The sequence below is a fragment of the Equus caballus genome, chromosome 3 (genome assembly GCF_041296265.1).
Source record: "Equus caballus isolate H_3958 breed thoroughbred chromosome 3, TB-T2T, whole genome shotgun sequence".
NCBI classification, from domain to species: domain Eukaryota; kingdom Metazoa; phylum Chordata; class Mammalia; order Perissodactyla; family Equidae; genus Equus; species Equus caballus.
In genome coordinates, this window is record NC_091686.1 from 105,019,172 (window position 1) to 105,040,113 (window position 20,942).

General features: G+C 45.0%; 1 protein-coding gene and 1 long non-coding RNA gene across 2 annotated transcripts; one reads left to right on the plus strand and one right to left on the minus strand.

The window, feature by feature from the left end:
- Positions 1 to 6,782: 6,782 nt before the first annotated feature.
- Positions 6,783 to 18,202, minus strand: SMIM20 (small integral membrane protein 20). Its single transcript, XM_005608840.4, has 3 exons — positions 17,812 to 18,202; positions 8,225 to 8,281; positions 6,783 to 7,457 (listed from the first exon to the last, which is right to left on the minus strand). Exons 1-3 carry the CDS (start codon positions 17,918 to 17,920, stop codon positions 7,420 to 7,422), a joined length of 204 nt encoding a protein of 67 aa, XP_005608897.1. The 5' UTR covers positions 17,921 to 18,202; the 3' UTR covers positions 6,783 to 7,419.
- Positions 18,203 to 18,269: 67 nt separating this feature from the next.
- On the plus strand, positions 18,270 to 20,058 carry LOC102149919 (uncharacterized). The gene is made up of 4 exons (XR_011437164.1): positions 18,270 to 18,489; positions 19,299 to 19,475; positions 19,610 to 19,661; positions 19,758 to 20,058. It is a non-coding gene; the product is annotated as an uncharacterized lncRNA (long non-coding RNA).
- Positions 20,059 to 20,942: the final 884 nt, after the last annotated feature.

A 20,942-nucleotide genomic window follows, 5' to 3' on the forward strand; every position in this document is an offset into this window, starting at 1 on the left:
ACAGCAGGTAAACTGCCCCAACAGCCCCTTAGGCACAACTGTACAATAACAAGAACCCCTCACAAAGAGGGGTGGAATTATGTTTAACATCCTTTATTTAAGGTGGAAATGAGAAGTGGAATACATTTCAGAACAGTGATTAAAATATAAAGTTGAGATGCCTCGTCAAGACTCTTTTGGTGCACGTGATGAAAACCCAATCTAAACTGGGGCAAAAAAAGGGAATTTATTAACATTATTTATTAATTCAGAGATATTCTTGCTTCAGACACAAGTGAATCTGGGAGATGTGAACAGCATCACGAGGACCTGGTGTCTGTCTCCTGCTGTTTCTTTCTATGATGGTGTTAGTCTCAGACCAGCTCTGCCCTCATGGTAACAAGATGACTACCAATTGCTCCAAATCCGGTGAAAAAGAGAGCCCTCCTCTAGTCTGATCACACAAGTCAACAGGCAGGATTAACTCCAGTTAGACCTGATTAGCTTGGTTTGGGTCACATGCCCATCTTGGATCCAATCGCTGTGGCCACGAGTTTGCAGAGTGTTCTGACTGGCCCAACGAACTTGGACCACATGCCTACTCCTGGGGCATCTCCACCCAAAGCAAGGAGACAGAAGGGGAGAGGAATGAGCAAAACTGGGGGTAGGAGGTGGGAGTAAATGTTCCCATGAGAGAGCAAGAAAGGTGTTGGGCAAAGCAAGCAGCTAATGTCTACCAGGAGAGGTTAAAAACTGTAACTATCCAGGATGTCCAGTGTGACTCCTTCTTGAGGGCTCTGGGTTTAATTACTTTTTCCACTCACAAATGATTGTGACCTATGATTTTTATATTTTAAAAAATCATTGTGATAATACAAAATGATTGTGACTCTGGAGGTTCCCACTACAGGACTGAATGCCCTTCTTGCACCATTTGGGGTTTGGTGTTCTGTCACTTGCAGCGAAAAGGGTCTGGACAAAACATCTGAATTTTTGCATTTTTAAAATTAATTAATTTTTGGTGAGGAAGACTGGCCTTTTGCTAATATCTGTTGCCAATCTTTTTGCTTGAGGAAGATTGGCCCTGAGCTAACATCTGTTCCAATCTTCCTCTACTTTATATGTGGGACACCGCCGCAGCATGGCTTGATGAGCAGTGTGTAGGTTTGAGTCCAGGATCTGAAACCGTGAACCCCAGGCTGCGAAAAGGAGCCCAGGAACTTAGCCACTATGCCACTGGCCAGCCCCTTTTGCATTTCATTTTAATCATGTACGGTCACAGAGAGAACCCCAGGGAGAGGAGACTGCCTCAGACTGTTCCCCAACTCTTGTGAGGAGCCGGGACTCGTTGTTTCTTCCCAGTGTGTTCAGATGGTCAGAGTTTGGGAAACCCCACTTAGAGTCCGAGTGGAGGAATGGAAGGGCCCCGTGCTGCTTCCAATCAGCTGGGGGACCCTGGAGGAGGGCGACCCAGCTGCCCCTGCCTGGCTGAGAGCCCCCGCTCCAGGGAAGAGAGCCGCGGAATTAACACCCATCCCCAGGCGGAACAGCACAAGCATGGAGGCTCCCTACGTGCTGCCCCTACCTTCCCATACACAGGGGTTGCCGAGCTACGTATTTTGTTAGCAACAGGCAGAAGAAACTGCAGAAGGCCTCCCCCACTCAGCAGGTGCCAGCGCAGCCTGGGAGAGTGAAATGGCCTGTCCGTGGAGTCCTGCCCAGGGCTGAGGAACCAGGTGTTTTCACCTGCCGCCGCATCAGCACCAGGAGCCCCAGGCAGCCAGGCAGCTCTGCGCCGGCCGAGCACACGGGACTCCCTAGCGGGGACTGGCGCGAGCTGAGCACGCCCTCTTCCACTCGTCCTCGGGTCAGCGCTCATCAAACTCCCCGGGCGAACCCCAGTTTTTTGTTTCTAATCCATCGAGGGCCTGTAAACTACAATCCAATTAATTTTATCAGAAATTTTTAAAAAGCAAAAACACAAGACGCAAGCCTGATTTTTTATCAGATTCAAAAGTTAAAAACTACTCTGTCACACTGCTATTAACTTTCTAAATGCTTACTCTTTGTTTCTGCACTTCCGTCACACGGACAGGTAACACAGCCCCACACTACGCCAGGAGAGCACTCTGGCTTTGTTTTAAAGTTTTCAGGCCACTTCCTGCTTACGATACTTCATGTCTATAAGTTAACTAAAACTTATCGGCTTGACATTTAAGGGTGTCCACCACCATATGGCCCTAAACTACCATTCCCTTCATCTGTTCCCTCACTGGTTCTTTCAATTGATTGTTTGCTCCGTGCAAGTACTGACGAGTGCCCACTATGTGCCATGCCCAGGGCAGTGGTGCACAGGACAGGCAAAGGCCATGGTTCAGAGGGTCTCCCCCAACACACCTACATCCGAGCCAAACCGTCTCTCAAATACTGCTTAGCTCTGCTGACTCCACACCTTTGTCACTCGCCACCTGTCTGAATCCCAGCCATTTTCATAGCTTTATTCCAATGCCAGCCACTCCATCAACGACAGCAGTTGCCATTATCCTGGCGTCTGCCATGGTCCAGGTGTTTCCTAGGCACCCTGAAGACAGTATTCCTAAGTTCCTAGCAACCCTGCAGGGTAACTTCTACCATCCGTCCTGAACCTGGACCCTTCCATCGAACAACACGGTTCTCTGGAAAGTTTCCTGACTCCACAATCAGTTGCAACTTCTTTTTATTCTAAAGCCAATCTTTGCACCTCTTTTTAAAAACTTTATTGAAGTATGACGTTTAGAAAAGTATGCGAATTTGTACAGCACAGTGAAGTATTAAAAACTCAATACAGATCTTCCTCAACTTACAATGGGGTTATACCTGATAAACTCATGTAAGTTGAAAATATCTTAAGTCGAAAGTGCATTTAATGCACCTAACCTACTAAACGTCATAGCTTAGCCTCACGGACCTTAAACCTGCTCAGAACACTTACATTAGCCTACAGTTGGGCAAAATCATCTAACATAGAGCCTATTCGAACTAAAGTGTTGACTTTCTCATATAATTTATTGAATCTTGTACTGAAAGTGAAAAACAATGGTTGTATGGGTGCAGGATGGTTCTATCAGTTGTTTCCCCGAGTGATCACGTGGCTGACTGGCAGCTGTGGGGGCTGCCGCTGCGCAGCATCATGAGAGAGTATCGTACTGCATATGGCTAGCCTGGGAGAGATTAAAATTTGAAGTACAGTTTCCACTGAATACATATCACTTTCACAACATTTTAAAGTCGAGAAATTGTAAGTCAAACCATCGTAAGTGGGAGACTGTCTGTACACCCATGTAACCTGCACCCAGATCAAAAAGTGGAACGTATCAGCACCTTGAAGACCCCCTGTATCCCTTCCCAGTCACTGCCCCTCCCCCTTCCCAAGAGTAGCCAGTCTCCTGACTGTTAACTGTAAGGCTTAGTTTACCCTGTTTATCCTTTATCTAAATGGGATCTGAAAGTACTATTGCAGTTGGCTTCATGCATTCAGCATTTTTGTGAGGGTCCTCGTATTGTGGTTCATTCTCATTGCTGTATCGTAGTCCATTGTGTGACTATATCACAGTTTGTTTATTCATTCTATTGTTGATGGGCATTTGGCTGGTTTCCAGTGCTGCTGTCAACATTCTAGTGCATGTCTCTTGGTGAAATTATGGATGCGTTTCTGCTGCATAAATAACTAGGAGTAGAACTAGGGACACAGGGTTTGCATATGTCCATTGTCGACAGAGACCCTGAACCTCTTTAAAGGCACTTTTAATATGCACATTATTTTAATCTTATTTGTGAATCTGCTTCACTTGCCTAACTAGATTATAAGTGGTTTTTCAATTCAATAAATACCGTTTATGCCCTGCCTCATTTTTCAGTGAGGGGTCTAACATACAAGGTAAGACAGAAAACTAAAGTGAGAAAGCAGATAGAAAGAAACATAAGGTTGGGAGAGGGGAAAAGGATGAAATGAATGTAAAGGCCCAAATACAATGCACAGGGTCTTAGGTACTTTCTAAAAAGCTGGACCATAAATATGTTTGAGCTTCCTATTGCAACCGTGGGCCCTCCAAGACGGGTTCAGCTGACCCCATCTTATCAACAGATTAATTGAGTGGTTTTTCAGAAACTGTGACCCCTTGTCCAGTTCAGGCTGGATGAGACCACCAACCTATCAACTGGGCCTGCACAAATGCTCAACAAATGACCTTTCTGATGTCAAGGAGATAAAAACTCCAGCCTCAGATCATGGTAATGCTACCATTTTGTGAACATGCGTCCTATGAAGAGACACAAAGCTTGACTAGGCTTGTGGAGATCACCACATCAGTTACCTCACTCCTCCTTTCCTCCAATTGTCTATCTCCACACTTCAGGCCACCCTGTCTTTCATCCCACAAATTGTGCCCCAAGCCCTAGATCGGGGAGACAGATTTAAGGGCACACCCCTGTCTCCTTGCAGATTGATCTAGCAATAACGTTGTTTTCTTTCCCGAAAGGGTGATGCTATAATTAATTGGCTTTTTTATGTGCATCTGGTCGGAGAACCCCATTTTTGTGCAGTAACACTAACAGCCAATATAAAGAGGGAAACAAGTTACACAAATCAACATTCACATAATAAATGTACCAACTGTTCAGCAGTGTGACTACTTCTGGTTCTGAGATTTCGAAAATGTCAGGGGGCTGGCCCAGTGGCATAGGGGTTAAGTTCGCACTCTCCACTTTGGCAGCCCAGGGTTCGCAGGTTCGGATCCCTGGCACAGATCTAGCACCACTCATCAAGCCGTGCTGTGGCAGCATCCCACATAAAATAGAGGAAGGTTGGCACAGATGTTAATTCAGCGACAATCTTCCTCAAGCAAAAAGAGGAAGACGGGCAACAGATGTTAGCTCAGGGCCAATCTTCCTCTAAAATTGAAAATAAAATAAGTCAGTCAACCAGTGTCTTCCTAAAGAGGATATTGTTTGACATTGAAAATGAAGGATCCAACAATTTCATTTTGATAATAACAATAAGAAATTTTGTCAGTTTCTCCCCTCTCCTTATATTCTCCTTCAATATGGACAGGCCAAAGCACAGTTCACTACAAGCAACTCTGTGAGGGAACTAACACAACCAGATACACAATTCTCAAAAGGGCTGACTAAATCCAAGGAAAAACAATTAGACTCCAAGTGTGGTCCAGGGATCTCTAGGGCTCTCTGACCTGTAAAGCTTTTTTGCCTTTTTCACTCTCATCTTCTTAGAAATGTGTACAGTGGAGTTTTCCAGAGGCCACATAACATGTGATATAGCAATAATGAAATAAATGCTGATACAAGAATCTAGCTTTTATTAGGCCAGACATTAAAGAAATTCAAATTACTTTTTTTGTTTTGGAAAATAAACATCACACAAAAATAGGTCATATTAACCTCTATGGGTTTGTTATTCTTAAATGAATTAATAAATATTTTAAAAATTTGTTTTAATTTCTAATACAGTATTTATACAAGTAACCCACATAGAGAGAAACACTTTGGCATTCTCAAAAACTTTTACGAGTTTTAAAGGGTCCTGAGACCAAAAAGTTGGGGAACCACTGGTCTAGAGGAGGACTTCCCTCAAAGGATGTTGTTGGTGCTGTCACTAGTCCCAGAAGATAAGCCATAAAACATGTTCTGTGATCAAATGCATGTGGGGAACGCTATGCCTCTCTTGAAAAATCATCAAATTAGAAGCAAATAAACCTAATTAACTTTAACTCTATGTTTCCTAAATGTATGCGACTAAGACCTCCTCTCTCGAGTGCTTTCATTATTATCCTGGAGGCACACCTGGGAACTGAGTGGATGACTGGCAAGGCCCTCAGTGAATCCTCATGAGCAGCACCTCTTACAACCCAGCTTTCCTGGAGTGTGGGCAGAGAGAGTCTGACGTTACATCTCTGACAACATGAAGAGTGACCCTTTTATGAACATCAAGGCAGTTGAGCAGGAGGGAGAACCTCTTTATCTCTGCAAAGAGGTGGACCAAGGGCAGGGTCAAGGCCAGGACAGAGGTCCCACTCAGGAGACTAAACTGAATCTGTTCCACAGGCAGTGGAGACCCCTAAATTCTCTTCTATGACACTCAGACACAGCCATTTTAGCCTGGATGTCTTCCAAAGCAGATGGTACACACACTTGCTCAGTCATAAAGAAATCTCAATGAAGCACCACAGAATGCTAGACTTGAAGTTACACAACTTCCTGCTGCCCCCTCCAAGGAAAATAGTGGTCAAATGTACCCTGAATGAGTCAACTCTTTTTATTGGGCTGTTAACTGTAAGTCAATTAAATGTTGACTTTGGTTTTAGATGACTTTGGTTTTAGAGCTATCAATCTTATTTCTTTTGACAGTAATTACCTAATTGTGCCAGTTGACAATAAAAAAGTTATGTTGTCAAGCAGCTCATCTAAAGAGAGCCTACAGTAATTTGCAAGGCACTCTGGGAGATGTAGAAATGAAAAAGATATGTCTCTTCGAAAGCATATAATCTAGTAAGGGGCCAGACAGAGCACCAGAGAAAGAAGTGTTCTTACGCTCATCTTTCAGCACCTGGGGAGGTACCTGTAGAGAATCGCATTCAATCAATATTTGTCTCAACAAATTTGCTATTTACCTTTAAAATGTTTACTTGTGTACAAACTGACAAACACCACACAGTCAAATATCTAGTCAAATATAGGCAGGGCAAATAATACTTCTTGGTATAATTTGAGGAATTTATAAAAAAGGATTTACAAAAAAACTTACACCATTGTGAGGTAAAAATAAGTCATTTTAATTTACACATTTTCACTTCTGTTAATTCAACATTGATTTCTATTATGCATGCAGACCCTTAATTTGACTTGCTTCATATTTATTTTCCAATATGCAGCAACCTTCAATGAGATTGTTAGGCTGAAATGTTTATTCTTAAAGAGTACAGTGTGCCTTGTCCTCAAAGAGATTTATCAACTTTAACATTTTCAAAGAGCCCTGTGACGCTGCTCCGCATGGTGGTTTTTCCCTGAAATTTCCTAGCTGGAAGATGGCGAAACAGACTAGGGTCTTCCCAAGTCTACTGGTCGCTTGTATTCATATTGCAGCGTGGCTGGGTGAGTGGTAGAGACTGAATAACAAGTAGATCGCTTCCAAACACAGCTGGCTGACAGCTTCATTTTTAGAAAGTAAACTGAATCATGAAAACCTTCCTAATGGTGTGATTTGTTCCAGGGTTCTTTTGATCCTTGAGAAGGGCAATGTTAATCCTGTGCACAGCACTCTTATTTGTGGCATTACAGAGTTTTCTTCTGCAGCCACTGTTCTATAGGGAGGTGACTGACTGTGCTAGCTGCAGGATGGAAAGCATGAAGATGTCCACTTTCACCATCAGAGTGGGCACAGCCTCCTCATTTCCTGCCGAATGGATCGGACCACACTTTTAACCCTACAGAAAGAAACATGAATAGAAAGAGGATTCGTTTTGAAACTTCCAACCACTCCCCTCAACCCCCCAAAAACAAAATGACGTCAGAATTGAGTTGGGCAATTTGCACCCCGTTTGAGACAGTGTGGGCAAGCTGCCGGAACCCTGGGATGGAGCAGCTGGGAAGCCACGGCAGCCGTGAGAGACTTTTAAGTGGCTCAGAAACTACCCCACAACAGGAAGATATGTATCTGGCCTAGTTAATAAAGAAAGAAAGAAAGAAGAATGTTGCCACAGATTACAAGAGTTTTGGTTAATAAGCTGGAAACCTCTCATTCTCAGCCAACTTGGATCATCTTAAAGTAACTAACCATTCAGCCATAAACGGAACTTTTGAGCTTTTGTATAAAGCAGAATCCTACATCAATTAAAATAGCTCACAAGTAAACAGTATTTTCCCATGAGGGTAGTGTTTAAACAGGTGCTTGGTAAATAAGTCTGCAAAACAGCTATTCACACTTCATATTTAATTGCACACTTGTTACGTTTTTATGCCCACTTATCAAATGCAAAAGAGGAACGTGCAAACTTGCAAAAAGTATTCTGGGGTGAAATATTAAAATGAAGTCTTAGGGTGGCACCTATAAAATGGCAACTGCTATGAAATAAATAGCACAATCACAATCCAGCCTCTAAGCTAAAAAGATTTCTCCCACTGCAAAGCACATACACACGCCTCATACAACGCAACAGGACAAACGAGATTTTGTTTTGCTTTTTAAATTTACCTGGTGGCTGCACGTCTTCTTGAACAATACCAGCTCGATTTATGGCTTGTTCCTTCTCTGAGAAACACAATGGGGAAAATTACTCTTTAGAAAGGAGGAAGGGGTAGTTGTGGTGGAAATCTCTGTATTTACGTGGGACAATCAGAAAACAATATATACAAGTGCTGTTATATTCAGAGACACCATTACTCAAAGCTTTTAGGTTATGGAAGTTGGATCCTATAAAGCAAAAAGATCTGGTATTCTCAATAAAAGCAAGCAAGCCATACTTCAAAAGAAAAGCTCCCAACTAGCATCTTTTCTCGGTGATCTCAGCATTTTGGAAAGGCAACAAAACAACAGAAAAAGAACAATTCTGAAAGAACTGGTGGGCGTGATATTATGAGGGGAAGGCTGCTGAAATGAAGGAACGAGTAAAATTAACAAGAAAACGATGTAGTTTACACGTCTCAAATGCACTCCATTGAAGGACCAGACCTAGAGCTAAATATGCTATGTTTTTGATAGGAAATAGAGCAGAAAATTAATCTTTGGGTGGGTGGCTTTGCTTTGGATAATTGAAGCTTCCCTAATTGATTGCAGGTGCTGTGCCAATTAGTAAGTGCATTTTAGCTACAGCAGCTTGGCCGATCTCTTTGGAGATGTCCAACAGGCAAGGGCCAAGAGAAATTGGGCATTTTATGTCTGTGGGCTTCAAGCACTCTGACACATCTTTCTAAGTGGTTTAGAATCAACCCAAGGTCTGTGAAAACAAAGACTCATTATTTTAAGTATCTTGACAAACAAATGGTAGCTTTTCAGGAGAAAGACTTGGAGCCAAAGGATGTTTACTACTAAATTAAATGTTGCAATCAGAACTTTGTTTTAATCAGGTTGACACCGTTTCTTTAAATCTACATTTAGCTCTTATTTAATATTAGGCCGTTTCCTTTATTCTGGCCTCTGGATTCCCATAAAGTTACACAAACATAAAGGTACAAGAAACAGGGTTTTGCCAAATCAAATATTCATTGAACTTGCTTCTCCAGCGATGTGACAGAGTCAATCCTAAGTGATTTACCTGATAGTTCTATCAATGCTAAGTTTTGCTTTGGCAAATAAAACCCTGGGCAATAGGGATTATGTGAATCTTGATATCCAATTCTAAGACAGAGAGAAGGCATAGCATAATGACACCCATTATAGACAATGGTGTGATGGTTTTATCAGGCCTCCCTGAAAATTAGCAGGTGAACGGCAACCAAGACCCTCTGGGCCGAGATCTGCCAAAAGACTTCTTCCATCCAGAGGGGATGATAATGGAGCCTTTAAGGTGTCAGACTTTCTAAAATAACTCAACACAAAAGGTGAGCTCATTTCCTGAAACATTAAACTCTTGTAGGATTGAGCCCTACCACACCATCAACATGTAAGTCTCAAAGTATGGATGTGTTTCAAACATGCTCTTAGAAAATGCCAACTAGCAAAAGACTACACTGTCATCGATCGTGTCAGGGACAAAAATAGATACAATTTTCTACACCTAAAATGTTCACTCTCCAGTACTATGGAAGAGGGAAGAAATGAGCTTTTAAGAAATAATTGATTGCCAGAAAGGATTCTTGACCTACAGATTTAAGAAAATCAGACATCCTGGTGTACAGAACACGTTCTCCATGAGGCAGGTACTGCAAAGCCAAAGAAGCTGGCAGATCGCCAAGCATCAAAGGAAGTGGACTTCTGGTGGCAAGGACAGACTGCCTAATTGTGCTCTAACCTCCTACAATGCAATGGAGAACCAAGGGAAGAGAAAGGAATCCCTGTCTCCACACTTTCTTGCTAATTGCTAATGAGGTTGGAGACAGGCTGAGGATTTATTTTAAATAGACCACAATCTCTTTATAATCCTTGTCCTTATGCAACCACCTTTTTTTTTTTTGGCTCGGATAGGCAATTTAAACCAGTTTGCTGAACCAGTTCCTACCAAGTGATAACCTGTATTAGCATCCTATCTACATCCCCTGGTTCTTTAATCCATTAATGTTTTATAAATACTCTAAGGCCAAAGCAGTCTTATATAAATTCATGATATGACACAAAGACACTTGATTTGTGAATTCGGAATATGCTAAAAGGAAAACAAACTGGTCCCTCAGGATTTAGCAAGTATATCTTGATGAGGTTGACAGTAGGTTTCTATTTTGCCATCATCAGAGAAACAGCTAATGTCTATAAAACCTCAGGAAAAGGGCAACACAGAAGTCAGGGTTTTAACTAAGTGAACAAATCAGGATAAGCTAATTGCTGACTTTTCAGTAGCGAGCATGTTTCTATCAGGAGAGAAATGATTAAAATGCAAATCTGCAACACTGGGCCTGGAGCTTTGCAATTCAGGTTAGAAAAGTCCGTACTCCGGAGTCTCAGCAAGCCCGACTCTGCCCCCTGGTGCTAAGGCAGTGTCTGATTTGCAGTTTTAATTGAGGATCATAATCTCTAGTCAAAGGGCCGAGGTATATCATTAAAACTGGGAATGCATGCAGACGGCTGATTCTTGCATGGTAGGTAAAGAATCCACCTAATAATTGTTAAGTCTTTGAAAATGAAAATATATCTTTATGTTAAATGTCTGTACGGTGAACTAAATCTACTGTGTGACTTGTTACTTTAACATTCACAACAAAGGAACAGAGTAAACCCAAGTGCCAGCCCCCTCAGCAGTCTCTTAAGTGACTAGTGGAGGGTGCTCTAGCAGAGGACTAGCACATACAAACCGAAAAGCAGGTGCAGAACAGAGCCCTACCCAGTGCCAGTACAACCTCAGGACCCCAGCCCCATCTCCTCTTGCCAAGGAACAGGGAAAATGAAAGCAACTCACAACCTGAATTGGACAAATGGCAACATTTGAATTGGGACTGTATAGTGGATAACAGCATTGTATCAACATGAAATTTCCTGGACTGGGTAACTGTATTGCAATTATGTAAGAGAATGTCCTCGTTCTTAGGAAATACACGCTGAAGTGTTTAGGAATGAAAGCTCACAATGTCTTCAACTTACTCTCGAATGGTTTAGCAAAACAACAGTCATAATTATACACACATATAATTTTCTATGTGTATATGTGTGTCTATATATGTATGTATAGATAGATATATAATATATACTATATAGAGAGGGGAAGCAAACGTGGCAAAATGTTAGCAACTGGTAAATCTAGGTGAAGGATAAACAGGGATTTATTGTACTATTCTCAGGTCTTTTCTGTTGGGTTTTGTTTTTTTTGATAAGAAAAATGCACAACTGCAAAACAGGTATGACGTCCAACAACACTGTGACTCTTCCATGATGATTACTTCAAAGTATCTTTTTTAAAATAGCAGATATAAAATTTAAAAAATACTTTTCCAGTGCTCCGATTTGCTGCTGTTGCCAAGACACGTGCATCATCTAGATGTGAGCTGGCTGACCCAGAACTAGCCATGCATGCCCTTGTGGTGAGTGTGAACCAGCGGCTGAGGGGGACCAAGCGGCCACTGCAAGCACTGGATCCTCCCAACACTGTAAACACTTTTGTTTCCTCGCCAGAGTCTGGGTGAATCCAGGGAGCTTTGTGACGCTGGCTTTAGTCTGTCTGTGCACGTCATTCGACTCCACAGTGAAAGGAATAAAAAGCATATTCTAAGCCCCTGGCATGTAATAGGGAAAATGCCCTTCCAAGGTAAGAGTTATTTCCGCATCAAGTGATTCCTTATAACCCTGTTCTGACTTCGAGAACTGTGGTCTCCTCACAGCTCATCCATGTAGCCTTTCACTTTGCTCGTAAATACTCCTCCCTGTGTAAACGGCATGTGAGACAGGGCATCAGTAAGCAGCAGACAAGGTTGGGGAGTCAGGGTCTAGTGTCCATGTAGCAATTAATGTGCTAAGTGACCTTGGACAAGTCACCTAAATGAGGAAACTGAATGAGCACAGGGTTTCGGGCAAGACTCTATGATTTTATGCTTCTGCACACCTAATTAAAGTTAAAAACGAACAGGATCACAGAAAACGGTCTTATTCTATCTCATTTCACAGGTTGGTATAAAATGCACGTTATCTTTAAAAGGCACATTCAGGATCACAGTCTAGTTGTAGGAAACGGAGACAGATCAGGCTTTGAGTTACAGCATCTGTACGCTCCCCTCAACGTGGGCTCTTCAAAGCACTCTGTGCCAACAGGATGAAAGCTAAAAAGCAACGTCTGGGATTCCCTCCAGAAGCACAGCAGAAATGTCCCCATGTTTCTGGTCTGGGACTGCTGAGGGCCAAAGCCAACTGCCGTGTCCCCAGGGCTCATTTCTGTACTTGAGGTATCACGGGTAGAATGACCTTGTGCTCCATGGAACACTTAGTAAGGTCTGCATGAGTCAGTGAAGAAACTGGAGATAACACTGAATGTCAACAGGAAATCCAATAGGCAGTCTTGTGATAGTGGCTTGCCTGCTATTAAATCATGGAAGATCTCCTCGGTTTTACTTCACCTCAGCAGGCTTCCTCCTCTTTTCTGCTGCCTCGAGGCTGATTCCAGCAGAGACCCTGGATCCTACCTGTCCCCACACTCCCCACAGCCAGGCTGGCCAGCATTGGTCAGGCTGATGGTCCCACCCTGACTTAATGTGTAGGCCCTACATGGCCTGGGCTCCTCCCCTGCCAGCCACTGGCTCCACTTCTCAAGAACTGGGCATCTGCCCTGCCCTTCCGAGAACTATGGGCTTCTCTTCAATATGCCCAGAATCCTGGGGAATACATATGTATGAGGGATGGTCAGAGGAGGACGACCCAACAAGAGGCTAAGGAGTGGCTGAAAGGCAGGAGCCAAAGAGTGAAGCCAGGAGGACTGAGCGGGGGCAGTCACAGAAACCCAGGGAAGGGAGTGTTTCAAGGAGGGAGAGAATGGCGGGGGGTTGTGCCTCGCACTTACAGATAACCTGCCCTCCTGCACCACAAACAGAACAAGAGGCATCACTTGGAAGCGCCCACAACTTCCCAACATCAAACCCACGTTTGGCTGCATCCACACCTGCCCTTCCTCCTGAGCTGGAGGCGGAGATGTCCTTACTTGGTTCTAAGGCCCCCTCCTCCATCTGATCTCAAGACCCCAGGCCACCTCCCACTCTGGGGATGGTCTTCCCTCTCCAGCCTCTCTCTCTGTGCAGAGACTCCCTTCGCTCCCCCATCTCTCCCAGCCAAAACTAAAACAAAACTCTCCGTAGACCCCAAGACCTGGTGCAAATATACTTTGTCATTTTCCTCTCCATACAGCCACACATCTTTAAATAGTCAATTTAATACACTATTTACTCTTCAATCCACTGTAATCTGCTTTCTGCCTATTATGAAACCTGTGAAAGCATTCTTAACAAAATAACCAATGAGTTTTACCTTCGTTTTGCTAAATCCAATGGACATTTTCAGATCCCATCTTTCTTACTGCCTTCATGCGGCCTAACCCTGCTGACCACACCCCTTTTCACGAAGATGTATCTTCACAGGCTTGTGACTGCAGCCTCTCCTCAGGATTTACCCCTTAAACGTGGCTCAAACTCAGTACTCCTCCCCAGTCCCAGAATCACCACTCTGGTTCAGGCCACAGTCACCTCTCCCTGCTCTCCTGTGACCACAGGAAGTACAGCCTTCCTGTACCTCGCTGCCTTGCCTCCAGCCTTGGTCCCTCCAGCCCCTCCTTCACATACCGTCAGAGTGACGCCTGTCAAGAGTGAATCTGCTCACCCGGCTGTCCTGATCAAAGTGTTTCAATGATTCCCCCACCGGCTGGACTGTGAGCTCAGCAGAGGGTACTGAAGTATTTTAATCAAGCAAGTGAGGGAACCCAACCTGAAGACAAATGACAGCAGACTTTTCAATAGCCACAGCAGAAGACCTGGAGTACTATACACTTTCTGACAAACAAGCATGGAGTTTCCCAGTTACAAATTCTCATCAAATATATATCAACAGATGTATTTTAGAAGGAAGAAAATTGTAACTAGAAAGGAAAGAGACACAAGAAGGATTGGTAATTAAAGAATGCGGGTAAAGAGAAATAATCAGTGACTGCAGGAAACACTGATGGCACTAACTGGGGAGAAAAAACACAAGGTAGGACTGAAATAACACATGTGTGGGACGGGGCTGAGGCACTCTAAGGTCCTTGTATTGTTCCTAGGAGGATAAAGATATTGGCTAACTAAACAGGAATCACAAAAGAATAAAAATAGAACATAAAACTTTCAACCTAGCAGAAGGAAAAGGAGAAAGAAAAGGAAGCACAGAAATAGAAGAATAAATTAAAAACACAAAATGAGATGGGGAGAAATAAATGCAAATATACCAGTAAACATAATAAATGAAAATGAACTCAATCCAACAGATCAAAGACATTATCAGGTTGGATTTAAGAATCCAGTTGAGGCTGGCAATGAGACTATCACATAAGTCCAAATAAAAGCTGAATATAAGAGGACAGATATACCAGGAAAATACTAACCAAAAGAAAGCTGGTAACTATAATATCAGATAAAATAGAGTTGGGGAGGAATATTAAGGATAAAGAGGACCCCTGTATAATGATAATTGGAAAAAATTCTCCAGAATATTCTAGATTGTGTGCACCTAATAACATGGCCTCAAGATACCTAAGTAATAGAATTAAGAAGCTTGATGTGGAACATATACAGAACTCTGTACCCAACAAGGAGAAAATGTACACATTCCAAGAACACAGGGAATATTTGCAAAAACTGATCTGTGTATTAAGCCACAAAACAAATCTTGACCAATACCAAAGAATCAAAACCACATTTTTTTACCACAAATGCAAATAAGGTAGAGATCAGCAAAAAAAAGTAACCAGAAAGACCACTGTGGCTGCTGGGTGGAGAATGGGTGCAGCTGGGGTCTGGTGGAAACAGGGAGACCAGCCCAGAGTCCAAGCAGTCGGAGGGGAGGGGGGGGCGGGGGGGGGGGAGGCGATATTTGGACAAGGGTGTAGAGACATGGAGAGAAGTGCTGTCTTGTTCAGTCATGGACACCTGACACCTAACACAGTGCCAGGTACCTAGTAACTGCTAAAATCCAGGTTTTAAAAGCATGAAAAAAGAAACTAAATAAATGCTAGTTGAATGTGCTGAAATGAATTGAAGCTCCGCCCTCACAGCAGGTTCCCACGGCCAGGTCACAAACACCTCACCTGCCTAGACCCCTTTCCTGCCAGCCAGCCAGCCCTGGGTCTGTCCACCTGCTTAAATCTCCTAGTCTCACTCCCCTGCACTCGTGGCTCCTTGTTTTTATGGGAAGCTCATGTCAGACCATATACTAGGTGTTTCCACACTGGTTATCTTATTTAAGACCCCAAAAACCTGTAAGTTCAGTCCTATAAACTTCACTGTTACAGATGAGGAAACAGGCCAGGCTCAGAGAGGTTAAGTAACTTATCTAAAGGCCCTCACCTGGTACGGCATTTAGATTCTCATCTGCCTTACTCCCTTTCCTCAGGCCCTTAGAGAGGCAGTACAAGTGCCGTGGTGTAGCGATCGAGGGCACTGGTTCAAATCCGGATCTCTGACTCACCGGCTGTGAGCTTTGTACAAATCACTTAACTGTTGTATACCTCGGTTTGTCCCCTATAAAATGAGAGTGACGATCACATGGCAGCTACCACAAGGGATGTTATGAGAACTAAGTGGGTTAATATGTAAGAAGTGTTTAGAAGAGTGCCAGACACATAATAAACTTTCAATAAATATTAGCTGTCTAGTATTATTTACCTGTTTAAAGAATCAGCTATGACTCTCAGATATGAGTGGCCAAATTAATCAAAATCGAATGCGAAAAGTGCGCAGGCATAGACAGGCTTCTAGTTAAAAATGCAGATATTGTAGCCACACTCACTAAATGTTCACCTGAAAGGCCCAATTTGTCTGTCTCAAGCAACTCAGACCACCACAGATGCTAGACTATCCCTATAAGATTCCTGGGATACACGGCACAAACCCACGCCTTGACCACCTGACCTAGAACAGGGTTTCTGAACCTTGGCACCATTCACATTTGGGGCTGGGTAATTCTGTCATAGGGGGGCTGTCCCGTGCATTGCAGAAAGTTGAGCAGCATCCCTGGCCTCTATCCACTACATGCCAGCATTCACACCACCCTACCCCTCCAGTGTGACCGCCAAGAACGTCCCCAGATAGAACCAAATATCCCCTAGGAGACAAAACCATGCCCAGTTGACAGCCACTGCTCTAGTCTTCATAACTGAAACTTTTCTGGTGGGATCCAAAGCAGACCCCCTTGTCCCAAGTTCAACTCTGGAATCTGTAATAAAATAGCCTGGGGCAGGGAAAGACGGTAGAAATAGATTAGGCAGGGCTTCACAGAGCCCCACATCTACGACAACGCTCGGTGCACCGGGACAGGCTGGAAGGCAGAACGCACAGAGGCCATTTCAATCCCGGCTGCTAAAAAGAAGCCACGAGGCAATTTGAGTATTTAAATTGTCCTGCCTCCAGAAACCACAGGTTGTAGCGTTTGTAATGCGCAGCGCATTTACACGGGGCTTTTGCCTTCAAACCGCCAAGCTCTCAGCCTCCACTGATATTCTCAAGGGGCAGGGTTGGCCCTCCTCCATCTTCAAGATGATTCAGGTTTCCTGGAGAACAAAATGAGCCTCTAATGCCTAATATTTTCTCTCTGACAGATGGTTTCAGATGTATCAAAGTGCTAATCCTCGCTGAGGTATAGGTCTCAAGGAACGAGAGTTTGGCTTTTAGAATGATAGGACTTGAATGATTAAGGAGGAAAATTGCTCCCAGGATATTCGCCATTGTCATGTGAGCAACCAGCTCAAAATGAAGGAAGACAGCAGAATCTGAAAAAAGGCGTGACGAGAAAGGAGAGGAAAAACTCAAAAATCCAGGTTAACAGTTTAGGTTTGAAACATTTCCGCTGGAAGGCATCTCTGGGACTGGAAATGAAGTGCAATAAAACACCTTCAAGCTCAGGATGATTAGGGTTCCATCTGCCTCCCTGCAAGACCACCATTCACAGCACCAGCGTGTGGCATAAGCTCTGGAAAGAGGCCTGGGTTGGAATATCTGCCTTGCCACTTACTAGCTGTGTGACCTTGAGCATGTCATACAACCTCTCTGAGCCTCAGTTTCCCCAACTGTAAAACAGGTAATAAAACCTACCTCAAAGAGAGAGGATGTGCAAATTAAACTACCCAATGTATCCTAACCTGACACATAATAACGTTCAGTGAACGGGAACTATGAGTATGAATTAGTATTTAATGAATTTAGTGAAGACTGCTTTCATTACCACCTTTGCGTGTCACAGGAGGCCTGGCAGTTTTATTTTAGGTATTGTAGAAATAAATATTATAGATAGGGATGTTGAGGATCCGAGAGGTTGAGTCACTCGTCCAGGGTCACAATGCTGCACAGAGCAGGATTTGAACTCGGGTCTGCCCGGGGAACCAAACTCTTTCCACCGCCCGCCGTGGAGATGACCCGGGAGGGGGGAAGTTACTGGGGTCAGGCCACCGCGCAGGGTCAGAGGTCACTCACGGTACTCCTCCAGCCGCATTAGGGGCCGGAAGTAGATGGGGTAGAAGGCGGCGCCGATTAAGGAGATGAAGCCGCCGAAAATGAGGGCGGTGCGCAGGTTCCCGGACATGGCGCCGGGCCGGGGTCTGCCTTGAGCCGCCGCGCGCCCCACGCTCTCACAAGCCCGGCCCAAGCCGCCCCGGCCGTGACCCGGCTCGGAAGAGGCGGAGCGCCTTTCGCTTCCGGGCCTTGGGGGCGGGGCTAGGAGGCGGGGCGGGGACCTGGGCTGGGCGGGGTTAGGGAAGGGGTGGAGCCAGAGGCGGGGCCGCGGGAGTGGGTGTGGCTGGGGCGGGGAGGGGCGGAGCCTCGGGGCCACCGCGCCCCGCCTTCCCCGCCCTCTCGTTGAGCGCGCTGCAATGGCCCAGCGTAAGCGGCGGTTTGGAAGCGGAGCTTTTCTTGCGCTGGCTTCCGCGCGCCCTATTCTGTCCCCTGCCCTGACCTCAGCCTGGTTCCTCCCTCAGCCGCTCTGCCCACCACCCTCCAGAACTCCTTTACCACTCCCTCCTTTACCAGCTACACTTTCTCGTTCTTCCCCCATTGATCTGATTTTAGCGACTTGGGGCTCTGCCTTATTGCCGTGAGCCGATGCTCTCTGGGACTCGCTGAGTTAATCCTCCTATCAGTCGGTCCACTTGACAGGTGAGGGAGCCCCGGCCTGGCTGCGCGGCTTTGAACAAGTCACTTGACCTCTTTGGGGGCAGTCTGAGGGTGTTAGAGAAAAAGGGACAAATCGCCTGACCCAGAATGGCCTGCAGGGGGATTTTGAAACCGGAGCCACAGGGCCTGCTTCCGGTCCAAGACTGGCCTGAGAGGAATGTTGTTGCAACATCCAAGCTACAAGTAATCTTTTCTGACCCTGTTTTTCCATCCCTTCCTCTCTCCCTGTTGCTTTTACTGGATGTCAGGTTTACGAATGAGATGCGGAGTAAATAGGGATCAGCCCAGGGCAGAGAGCCAGTGGCCAGGCCCACTGATGGGACCTTGGGGCTCTGACTTCTGCCTGGGCTGGGGGCCACTGAGAGCAGACATCTGCTTTCTCTCCCTGTGATTGCCATCCTCCATCCTCCCAGGTGGGCTGTGCCCACATATGACCTGCCTAGGGGTAGTGGGCAGCTGAGACTAAGATTCCTTGGGCCTTCACTCAATCCTTTATAAATAAGAATGATACCAGCAGCTAGGGGCTAGGGAGCAAAGAGGATATTTATCTTCACCCTAGCAGCATTATTTAGCCCAGAAAAGATCTATGATCTTTCAGAAATGGTGTGGAGAGCACAGGTTTCCTCTTTCTTTGTAGTTTTGTAGTTGAATCAAGTTCTGTGGTTCCACAAGAATATAAATCAGGTGTTCAATTTGTCGGCAGATTTATAGACTATCTGCTGTTCCCCAAACACCAGGAAAAGTGCTACTGGGGACACAAAGATAAATAAGACGTGACCCTTGCTCTCCAGGATCCTGCCACGTGGCTGAAGAGACAGGACATGTACATAAAAAGATAACTAATGGCCTGACTGCAGCCTGTTGCGGATGAGTGATACGGTCCTGCGGGCTGCGGCAGTTCAGAGACAAAGACAGACGACTGCAGGGTGAGGCAGCTGCTCCTCAGGTGCCTACAGGAGCTTGTTAGGGTAAGGACAGAAGACTTCAGAGCGAAGAGGGAAGCTGTGATGCACGCTTTATATCACGTGATAGAAAATTCCCAGGTGTTGTGCACATTTGCCATTTTTTGCAACCCAATGTCCACTTCTCCTTCTGTTAATAGTACTCCGAATGTCTTTTGGCACACCACTCCTCTCCCATTCTCAGTCCAAGAGGTAAGCTGGGGCTTGTCCCCCAACCCAATCCTTACTTTTTTCCCAGCTCTGAGAGTTAAGCATATAACCAAGTCTGACCAAGCTCCCTTGCCACAGGGACTGATCGGCATAGGACCCAGGCCTGATCATCCTCCTGGCCACATGATCCACGTCAAGCCAAGCTTAGTGTATGCCAGCTGTGAAATGCTGGATTTGAACCCGATGAGACTCTGGAGCTGCTAGGGACCAGCATTTAGAGACTGAGGGTGAGGACAGTATAGCAGAAGGAGAGCTCAGAGATGGAGAGAAATCACCTGCTGACATTACACTTGAGCCCCTGAAACCAGCTATATCTGAAACAGCACCTACCCTTGGACTTCTCAGGAACATGAGCCAATAAAGTCCCCTCTTCATGGAAGCCAGTTTGAGTTGGGTTTTGTCTTTTACAACAGGTTGAATTCCAGGTGGAATCACCATGGGTGTAATTTCATTTGGTTAACACCTCTGTGAGCTGCAAGTCAAGGATGGCCCCATTTTATAGACCGGGTCACTGAGAGCCAGAGACCTGAACTTTCTTAGGGTCACACACCATTGGCTGAACCAGGACCGGGGGGTAGCTCTCATGATTCCTAATCTGACACACTCCTCTGTGACACCTTGCCGTCTCCATGAGCAAACTTGGCAGAATGGCTGGCTGAGCCCTACCCACTTACTACCCAGTATGGAGTGTGCCGGGACATCCTAGTGAGGTGCCAGCAGTGCCTCCAAGGCAGGGACAGGAACAGGGTGGGACAGATGAGCCACCCCCCTCTCCAAGGTCATGTGGCAAGTAACTGGTGGTTTCTCTGTCTCCTCATGCTGATCTAAAGGTTTTAGTCTCACCAGCAGCCAGGCTACAAGTTATACAAATAACAATAATCTACACAAATGGCATAATCCATCTATGACATTTATATAGCTTATTAGCATCATCACGCCAAAACCTAGTTACTTATCACTTGCTTGCCACCAAGTCCTAACAAATGTAAGTTCATCTCTTTGATCCCGGTATTCTCCCCATTTCTGAGAATCCCGCTGACCTATAAATTCAATCAGCAAATACTTCCTGTGTGCCTGCTCCAGGCAAAGCACTGTACCGGTTGATTGGGAACACAAAGAGGAAGCAGGCAACATTTGTGTATTCAGAGGTTCACAGGTGCTGATGGATGCAGCAGTAAATTAACAGCGCAGTCTGTTGTCCTCATGGCATCTACAGTCTGCTGGAGGGATAAGATTTGGGGGTGGATAGTAATTGCTTTTTGG

Bases quoted from the DNA above. Each gene is read 5' to 3' on its own strand.
- SMIM20 (XM_005608840.4), bottom strand. From the start codon at position 17,920: ATGTCCGGGAACCTGCGCACCGCCCTCATTTTCGGCGGCTTCATCTCC. The intron at 8,282-17,811 runs GTGAGTGACCTC...TGTGTTTCTCAG, and splicing joins AATGCGGCTGGAGGAGTACC to AGAAGGAACAAGCCATAAAT. The intron at 7,458-8,224 runs GTAAATTTAAAA...TTCTTTCTGTAG, and splicing joins AGAAGACGTGCAGCCACCAG to GGTTAAAAGTGTGGTCCGAT.